General features: G+C 35.8%; 1 protein-coding gene across 1 annotated transcript in view; it reads right to left on the bottom strand.

Annotated features, from left to right (window-relative positions):
• Positions 1–320: 320 nt before the first annotated feature.
• PI15 (peptidase inhibitor 15) overlaps positions 321–10,345 on the bottom strand; it is a 23,104-nt gene continuing 13,079 nt past the window's right edge. Inside the window, exons 2-5 of the mRNA XM_006924039.1 lie at positions 4,980–5,098; positions 3,908–4,040; positions 3,669–3,784; positions 321–620 (exon numbers count right to left, since the gene is read on the bottom strand). Coding sequence (XP_006924101.1) covers positions 485–620; positions 3,669–3,784; positions 3,908–4,040; positions 4,980–5,098 — 504 coding nt within the window. The 3' untranslated portion in view covers positions 321–484. The remainder of the gene's footprint in view (positions 621–3,668; positions 3,785–3,907; positions 4,041–4,979; positions 5,099–10,345) is intronic.

The following is a 10,345-nucleotide window of genomic DNA, read 5'->3' as shown; positions in this document are numbered from 1 at the left end:
GAAGATGTCTCACCAGCTCATATATAATTTTGAATAGAATTTTTTTTGTTTCCCTCAAGTTAACTACTAATCATATTATTACCTGTTACATCATTTATTATGTGTGTGTGTATATGTATATATGTGTGTATACACACACACACACACACACACACACACACATATTTATTACTGGTCAAATAGATTTTTTATGCCTTAGGAACATAATTCTTTTGAAAAGCAAGGTTTGGAATTGGACGAATCAGTTTTGTCAGTACTACGTACACAATATTTTAATTTAGGCTTAGCAGTAAGAAAATAGAAACGGATGTTTTGATCACCTCAAAAGATTAAACAAACATACTAGACAAACACTAATTTATACAATGAATAATAAAAAGAAAACAAGATTACTATAAAATATGTATAATATGTGCAAAACTCAACATATATATAGACCTATGATTCCCAGAAACCATTCTGTTTCCGGGAGGAAAAGACAAACTTATTTAAACCAGTATAGGTAGTTTGACGTCACTCCTGGAAAACACAGATTATCAGTACAGGACGCCCCATAACTTGGGGGACAAGCTGAGCACGGTACCCCTACTTTATATGGTGCTTCTCCAATCCAGTTGCCCCTAGGAAAAAAAAAGGCAGGGGAGGTAGCACTGGTGTTACTCGCCATTTAAAAGAATTTGTCCTTAAGTATGTGACCACATGTATGGACACATAGTGATCTTTTTGAGAAGTCTGTCATTTTCTAAAGGCACTAAAAGTTATATCCATTTCTTATTTCTACAGTAACTTACTTTATATATCTTACTTTTTCAATATTTTCTCTCTGAGTTCATATTATCTTAACTTGCAGAAGTGAGGCACTATGAGGAATGGTGACATGGTGGGCCATGTGACCCCAGGCTCGGTGCTTGTTCCAGTCACCACGTCTGTCTTCCTTCCCACAGCCACCTCCTGGAGCACATAGTTAAAAACTCACACTAATGCTATTCTAAGGATCGTAATGTATATATAATTTTTTCTAAGAGGCTTAGAAATGATGACGAGCAGCAGATTGTCATAAGCACAAAAAATGGGTTATAAATGTTCACAAGACTTGTTTCTAAAGTTGTGAAATATTTTAGATTCTCAGCATTCAAAAAATGATGGGTGAAAAATTCCACTCATAGTAAGAGAAAAATGGCTTCTAAAGGAGTCCTAACGGCGATTGTAAAACATTTTCCCATATGTAAACTCATAACCTTTTTGATTTTTAGTAATGCTATTCATTTTTTGATAATGAACACATTTAACTGAATTACTTCATGTTCCCAATATTTTTATCTGTATTGATGACCATGATCAAAATAATACAACAGTTCACCATTTAGGATAGTTAAAAACAGTCACCTTGCCTTACTAAAGAAGGTAATGTATTTTCAAAGCATGGCGAGCAATAACTAGAGTACTAAGAAATGGCAATATAGCCAACAGTGTGAAGGAGCTGGAATGGTCAGGAGAAAATGTGCTTGTCAGTAATAAAAGATCCGAGTTGAAGACAAGACAGTAGGTAAGAGGTTAAAATATGAAACAGGTGGTTCTTATCTTTTTAAAGACCTGAATAAGACCAAGCAGTGCCTTAGAAAATGTATCCGTAAGACATGAAATATCTGCTTAAATCATAGACTTAAATCTGTAAAATATCCATAGAAGAAAACGTATCCATAAACATCAAAAACATGCTGACAATTATTGATGTTGAAAACTGAGATGAGGTTCCAAGACTGTCCACTCCATTCAGTGTATTCTGCAGTCTGTGCTCTAGATAAGCTTCCTCCAGTGTGACTGTGGTCATGCGTGAGCTTGCCAAGAAACGTTCACCGAGGCCCCTTCACCTATGAGTGTCTCGCCCTCCTCAGTCCTGGTCTCGGTCATTTTATGTTTGTAATCTTCCGTCCCTCTATAACTTTACCCAGAGCTGTAAACGTATATGGACCCAGCCTATGCTATTTTAATTTATTTTATACAACTTTTTGAAATTATACAGCACATATTTTTGAAAACATAAACTTATAATTTTATTATGTGTAAAAATTAGGATGTATTATATTATAAACCTTTACGTAAATCACAGATTTTTGTTGAATAGAATATAATTATATTCAATGGTAAATCAGTCAGTTAATATATTATTCTCTCTTTTTTTGTCTTATTCTGTGTAATTAAATTCTCTCTCTCTCTCTCTCTCTCTCTCTCTCTCTCTCTCTCTCTCTCTCCCCGCCCCCTCCATTCCCCCCTTTCTTTTTTTGCCCTCCTGAAAAACAGGCTTGATTTGAGACAACTTCATACTGGCATTGGAAGAATCATATCCAAATATAACTCAGGATTTCAAAACTTCCCTCATTGCCTAGGTTTCAAAATAATGCCTTTTCATTACAACAAATATAGCATATTAGTACAATATCTTAATCACTTGGACCCATAAAACAATCAAATCTTTCATCAGTGGTATTAGAAAATTCTAATCATTGGCCAAAACCAGAAAAGTTAAATGAATGAAATAAAAATTTCTTTCACCCCGTGGGTACTCTTTGGCCCATTTATGTCAGGAAGAAGGGTAAAAGCTTAACAGGAAATATAAGGTGCGAAACTGAAAATATCAAACAAATGCACAGTTCAATGCTTTTCGTGATGCACACGTTCTACTTTACAAAGTTTACTGTTGTAATCGTTGTGAAGAGGGGGCCATTGGAGAAATTGCTATTTTTCTAACTTTGTGAAAACACTGGCATATTACCATAAAATGAGTAATGCCGTTGTTTGTGAAACGTTTTCTCCTTCCCTCCCCATACTGGCAATGCTGGAGAAAATCTTTGTTTGGGACTTACTTTGGAAGACAGCGAGAGTGTCATAAATCTTTTGCACATTTTGGTATTTACTCCAAATAAGAACAGACTCATGAACAAATACTGCAACCTTTTATCATCTGAAGAGTTATTGTTACCAAGAAGGCATTTTATCAAATGTTAGTACATGCTTATTTATCCTCGTATTGTAGAAAAATGTTCATAAATATGGCCACATTTTATAATCTTGAATCGATTTTCATAATATTTTTTATGTATGCCAGAATATGAAAATAATAATTTTTAACACTGAAATTTAAATCATGACGAAGCCTTAATTAAAAAAAGTCATAGCATATAAATTTGCCCTTCTGATAATGAATGGCTCCTTAAACATCTATGGAATTAATCTATAATTTTAAATCTTACTCTTAAAACAAAGAAGGAAGAAAGGCTTATTTTGCTTTCCTCGTGAAAAACGTAAGCCAACAGTCTTCCAGTACTGAAAGATGAGGATATTGTGGCGTTGATAAATTCCCTAGAAGATTCTTTTCTGAAGCCTTTTTATATAGCTATCAAAAGCCTAGAACTAAAGTGTTTATTTTACATATTTTACAATTACCATGACAGGAGAGGCATGGCAGGGAGAATTTAGCGACTCTCCATGCTCAGATGCTTTGCCTACTGTGTTAGCCCAGAATCCCTTTCCTTGTGAAAAGAAGCCTTTCACCTCAACATTTTTTCAGGCATATGGGGATGATGAAAGATTTCAAGCTTCGAGGCCACTGTAGTTAAGTCTTACTCATATTAAAGTACCCACCGGACAGAGTGCCACCGGCTACTTACTTTGGGGCGTAGTTGCACACCAGGTAAACTGCCCGTCGCCACACCGCTCCCCACACATTCATGTTTTGGCAAGTGTGAATTGCACATCCTATTCGATTGGAGGTGGCCCAAACCATCTGTGAAAATGCACCCACATACCATTAGTGAAGTCAGAGCTAAGAGAATGTGCATTCGCCGAAATAGTTAAGAGCATTTTTAAAAAAATATGAATCAGTAATTAACAAGGCAATTGAAATAACCTGCGTATAATGTGTGCACATGGGGCCAAAACACCTCATAGGACACCGAGGATTGCAGTCCTGGGGGTATGGGAAAGCATAGTCCTTCACTTCGTCATACCATGGCTTGACCAATTGGAGAATAGAGCGATATCTAGATATGAAGAAAAACAATGAGAGAAACAATGAGTACGGCAGTGGTAGTGTAGAGTGAGCTCATGTTCAATTTTAAGTTTATTGTTCTTTTTGCAGATTACTCATGATGAGTCAAGTGGGTATCCACCCCTCACGATTACCGTTACCACCTAGTAGAATCCTCTATTCTTCCAAGTAGGGCCACCATAAAAATGCCCAGGACTGGGACAAGTGGTCCTGTCTTTGTTTAAGTATGTGTCTGGTTGTTTCAGAAACAGAAAGGCAAATATTTCAAGATTTATCATTTTTATCTTATTTCATCTATGTCAAAAATTTCTTCCATCAGAATCTTATACACAATTAAGAATTAGCTATATAAAAGTAGTGTAATACTATAACCCAGTGTTTTTTTCCCCTCTTAAACTTGGATCGCTTCAATTTTGATGATAGCATCCCTGACTTTCCTCCCCTACATGGAAGAGAACGGGTCTTTGGAATGTTGGATAACAACATTTCATAGTGGTAGGAAAATCATCCTATCACTGAGAGCAGCTTTCTATAGTTGTGCATATTTGCATAGATACAATTTACATAACACAAACATATTGATATATGCGGCCATGAGAAAGTTGCACACATGTCAGGGGATCTTCTTGAGGTGGAAGAGTCAGAATTAAGGATAAGGCGCATATCTGATCCTTTCAGAGATTCTGTGATGTAAGTGGAGATTACAGGCGAAGGGAGAGTGCTCTGAGGTTGAAAAGGGAAACTGGTCTTGTTAGGCCCTTTGAACCAATTACATAATCCTCGAGAACATTGAAAACAGTCATAGGCCAAGCATCCACGCCTGGCACGTAGTAAGCACTCAATAAACAGCTGCTGATATTACTGGAAATCGATGTACCCCCTTGGCAATGAAGTTGCATGGATCAATGGTAGCAGTGAACCTGCTTCCTACCTTCCAGTTCGTACAGATAGATTTTGGCCCAAAAATCTCAGTAAGTAGGAAGGTCCATGGTCCCAAATGCAAGTAGCTGCCCAAGCCTCTGCAGATTTTGCAAGATTTTCATCCCAAACCTGTGAAGAGGAAAAAGCTTTCAGCTTTACAGGTTTGCTGATAAGACACAAAATAAGAGAAAAGAAATGGTACTAGTAATTCCTAAAGTTTTTTCAATTCTGATTCCTGAGACTTTTAACTAAAGAAAAGCAAATTAAAACCATTGATAGTTCAATTTTATAATGCAATATAATTGTGATTGTACCAGGAAAAAAAAAAAACTTTATTGTTTTTACAGTGCCATCTAGATCCCAAGTCCAGACATCAGCTTTTTGTAAAGGACGGGTTAACAAAAATACCATGTCTAGGTGTAGCCTGGGGACACCTCAGACTGACCACTGAAACTGGAATACACCAAAGTCAATTGATTTCTGTAGAGGCCATTTTCTAGGAATTTCCAGGTACAAAATACAAAGTAGAAAATATTTATAATTCTTGAACGTAAATATAGAAAACATGCTTTCAGAATTTCCCCCTAGTGAAAATGTAATTTACTGAAGAACTTATCTGTTGTAAAAAAATGATTTTAATTGAGTTTTATAGTTAAATATCATTATTTTCTGTTCTGTGAATATTTATATATTGTTCTATTCTGAAAAATTTTGAATTGTGACAGTGGGCACTGGTATGTTTTAGAAGGTAAGACCTTATTTGAAGAAGGAAGGGATGGTTTTATTACTCAAACTCTGTATGGGAAGGCTTATACATGTCCTTCTGTTAATCTTTGTCTTTCTGCTTTTCATAGTCTCCCTTATTTTATCGGTCTCTTGGTGACTTTCTCCTCTGCCCAGTTGCATGGAGATAAGCCAGAGGCATCTCCATTAGGGTCAATGGCCACGAGTCTGCTGTGCATTACAAGCTTCCAAGCAAACCCTGGGGATCGCGTGGCTAGAACACTGAAAAGGCACAGCTTTCTCCAGGTATCATGGGACACATAGACTTACTTAGTAATCAGTATAGTTAAATGAACAGAAATTAATTTAGTGACTTTGAAATAAAATAGGAAAAAAAAATAATCAATGAGTCCTTCCAGAGACACGTTTGCCCTAGGAGGCCATGGCAGCCACCCTCAAAAGGAATTCATTAGTTACTCAAAAGTCATTTTAAATTAGAAAAACAAAGTCATGTTACATGAATTTATCCGGAATTGCATTAAAATGTACTCACTCCCAAAGTTTATATAAAATCAGAATTATTTAGGAAGGATCTGGAGCAATTCTGCGGTGGCCTCGTCTCCTTTGTCCACATCCTAGAGTAACAGAGATTACTCAAGGAGCCGGTTCAGTCATTCAGAATACAATCTGCACATTTTGTGGATTAAACTAAACGTGGAAAAATTTTACGTAAAACCATTTTAATAAATAATCGATGTTAAATACAGTATCAAAAATGGATAATACTCATCCTGTAATTTATGACTAGTGTCCATTTCTTTATATATTTTTTCCCTCTGAATTGATATCATACTCTTACAATTACAAAAAGAGATTTTGTACTACTTTTTAAATAAATACTTAGTTTACTAAAATAATTATTGGGCATAAATTTTATGAATTATTCAAACTTCTTTGTTTATAAAAATCTGGGTAAAGTATATCAGCCATACGAAATAAATTTATAATGAAAATCATAGACTCTTAGGACTGAAATTAACTTTTAAATACATTTTGTTTGGCTGATAGGGAATTTATCTATTATTTATTCTTCCGATATTTTTGAATGAAATATGGATTTATGACATGTGGGTTATAGTTCCTCAAAATACAAAACAGCAAGATTAATTCAAAAAGAAATTCCAGATGGAACATCAACAATTTATGTCCCCTGAAGAGTTCTTAAATAATACAGTCATTGGAGGAAAAAAATATATTTGTGTCATTTACTTATTGAAATACAGTGTGCACTCAAATCAAAACTGCTAAAAATGCTTTATTAGAGTCTTGGTCTAAAATACCAGCACAGCATGACACAAATAACATTGACCTAAAAATTTAGAAATGTATTCTCACTCTAATTCTACTGCTAAGGTCATCTGTGACTGAAGGCATGTCAGTTATTGTATCTCCCAGTTAACACATCTGAAAATTAAGATTGGATGACGTCATCTCATTTAATTACCCAAGTAGCCCAACATCAAAGCCAGGAAGATCTATGTATTGGGCTATGAATTGCCCAGTTCTAGCTCCATGGAGAGTAAACTTGATTCTTTTTGAAGTTATCAGAAATACGTGAGTTAAGAATTTAGCATATGTAATCCTTTTGTTATATTCATTCACATATTTAAAAACTAAGTATTGTGTATGTCAAAAAGATGAATCAAAAATTTCATGCCTAAAAAATATCTAACATAAACACACTCCGTTAACTGTGATAAGGGATCCTGATAGGAAGACAATGTATTTAGCGGTACCAATGCCTTCCTTTTTTCAGGTGTTTCTATGTACACGTGTCGCAATTAAAACTTTGGAGAGGATAGCCAGGGAGGGAGGAATAACCACTTCCTTTCTCTCTCTGTGGTGTTTGTTTTTAGGGAACCGATGGGAGGCATCTCAAGATTCCTGAAGAAAGATGCTGAAGAGCCTGATGGGTAATGGCCAGGGCCCACACAGAGAGCGTGGGCCATTTTGCCTCTCTCTGGAAGACACCATTCACTCTCCCTTTGATGCCCACTGTAAGGTAAGTCAGAGGTTCTGTATTCTTTTTTGCCTCTCTGTCCCCGATCAGTTCTCATATTGATCCTGTAGAGAAGGGAAGACCCAGTTCAAGTAGGGAGCTCTGTCTGAGGGACTACAATAGTCGCATCTATCGGTAAAGTTGAGATCTGCATTTGCTGCTTCTGTCTTCCTCCATTGATGCCAACTCCCCAGAGAAGATGGGTAAATTATTTATCCCTTTAGCCTCCAGTAATAGTTAAATTGATTAATATGATGAGAGGTCTTTGAGGTTTGAAAATATCAAGCAATGATAACTTTACTTAATAACAATAGGAAATTTCAACAATTGGAGGCTATAGGGAGTTGCCCAACATGACCTCTTCTTTTCCATCGAGAAGCTCTAAATTGCAATGAAATTTGCCAGTGTAACCATGTGAAAGAATTTGAACAACTTATAAAAGTTCAGGGAATGGAGATGTAAATTGCTATTAAGCATTTAACTTAATATATACATTTCTGAATGCTTGATGGGCATCTGCCGACTTTCTGAGTATCTGTGGCGTTTATTTGAAATGATTTCAATATTATAGTCCACGAAGACAGCAACAGAAAAAAGGAGGGCACACGTGTGCATCTACTTAACATTCTATGAAATGCCTAGTAAATATGCAAAACTTTTGGTTGGAAAAACTAAACACCTTATACTTAACTTTTATTCAACCAGCTTCAATATTCCGTATTCCCTCTAAACAAATAATTTAGTTGTAAACACTTAAAATCTGATCCTGCCTCCTAAAAATGAGGTAAAAATTAAGAATATTATGCACGGATACTGAAAAATATTTACAGGACACTTTAAATGTTAGATATTGTGATTAAATTAGATAAATCACAAAATAAGGACGGCTTACGGCAGTGTCCATACAGCCACATGCTCAGAGGTTTACCCTGACACCCCACATGGTTTTCTTCCATTCTTTGCTGTTAAGAGTCATTTTAGTTGGTCAGCTCATAAATTGATTGATTTAGCAATGGACTAAAATGTTCACAAGCTATTCTGCTTATAGAGTCAGTGCCATGTCTGTGGCAGCCACATAGTTGGACTAAGGTACGAGAGAGATATCTAGAATTCAAAATGATGTTATTTAAATATCTGAAAGACCTGTGGCTCCAAGAGATAGGAGGGTTATGAAAAGAATGCAGATTCTCATCAAGTTCAGAGGTCTTCGGAGCTTGAGCCAAAGAAATACGGAATTGAGTCAAAGAATGTTGCAGCATGGGAGAAGGTTGTTGACTTTTCTAAGCAGACAGACGAGTTAGAGAATGGCACGCTCTGGCCAGGGATGAGGTGGTTTTATTGGTCGTTTCCTAAGTTCTGGTATCCACAACACAGTGGCAGCCAGGTTCAGGAAGCACGCTGACGTCTGAAGCTCCCCTTAAACCCTGGTCATATCTCTGGATGAGAACTGCAGTCAAACTGGAAGGCAACCTCAAAATCGTTTGGGAATGTATCCCCAACATCGCGATGACATACCGCTTTGTTTGTTTCAAATGTGGGTAACATCTGTCACATCTAAACAGAAGAATTAAATGTAGAAGTGTTCAAAAGAACCAAATTTAAGGTATTAAAAAGGATAGAGATTTATGGCTAAGGAACCTGTGCATATTTGATACTATTAAGATTCGTAATGGTTAGGAGAATGTTGGCCATTGAAGCAACAGGTTAGCCTTGTCATTTCAGCATAAATATATCAATGAGTAATGATTCATGCTTGCAATTGTAAGTTGAATTTTACAAGAAACCTTGTTAAATTTTTTTAAAGTGTTGCAAAATCTAGAACTTAAGAGTCACTGCATTTCTTAAACTTTTAAGACATTTAAATATATGGAAATTATTATTTTCAATTAATCAATTGAAATACTCTAAAAATCAAATATATTAAAACTAAATATAGTTTGTGAAATTTAATAATTAAATTTATTAGTAAACATTAAACAAACGTAATTGTCAAAACTTGCTAGATTTACGAATAGGACAAAAGATTTGTAATTCAGAGCTAAATTAAAAAAGAACAAGGAATATTACTTTTAAAAACAAAAGTGACCTTTTGAAAAATCCATTATGCACATGGAATCCATAAACTATTAAAATAAAAATATCACGCTGAGTTTTTGGAGACATGTTTCTAAACTGCTATTGGCACAGATGCTGTGACAGTGGTGGCATTGGAGACGGTATGGCACGTGCTATAGACATTTATTTTCTTGGACGCTTATTTGGTCATTTCCGGTATGTTACGTTAAAAAGTAGTCAACTTTGATAAGCTTTGAAGTTTCAAAACATAATTTAGCTAGAACCGCTTGATCTTTTTCTGGGTTAGTCAGATTGGAAAAGGAGTGCTGACTTGCAGAAGTGAGGGAGACCTATTAAAAAGAAATTAAGTGACGACAAAATTATTTCCCCCAAGGGCAGCAAAGTTTCTAAAACGCTTAAAAACTGCTTTCGATCATGGGCATGATAGCGGTTCTGTTTTGAAATTGGTGGGTTTATTCCCGTCAGGTAGAAATGCCTGTGAAATGCCGATAGAGAAACTCAGAGCTGAATAATACAAG

The sequence above is a fragment of the Pteropus alecto genome, unplaced genomic scaffold (assembly GCF_000325575.1).
Source record: "Pteropus alecto unplaced genomic scaffold, ASM32557v1 scaffold87, whole genome shotgun sequence".
Taxonomy (NCBI): Eukaryota; Metazoa; Chordata; class Mammalia; order Chiroptera; family Pteropodidae; genus Pteropus; species Pteropus alecto.
Note: the sequence above shows the minus strand (reverse complement) of the source record. Positions and strands in the feature narration are given on the sequence as shown.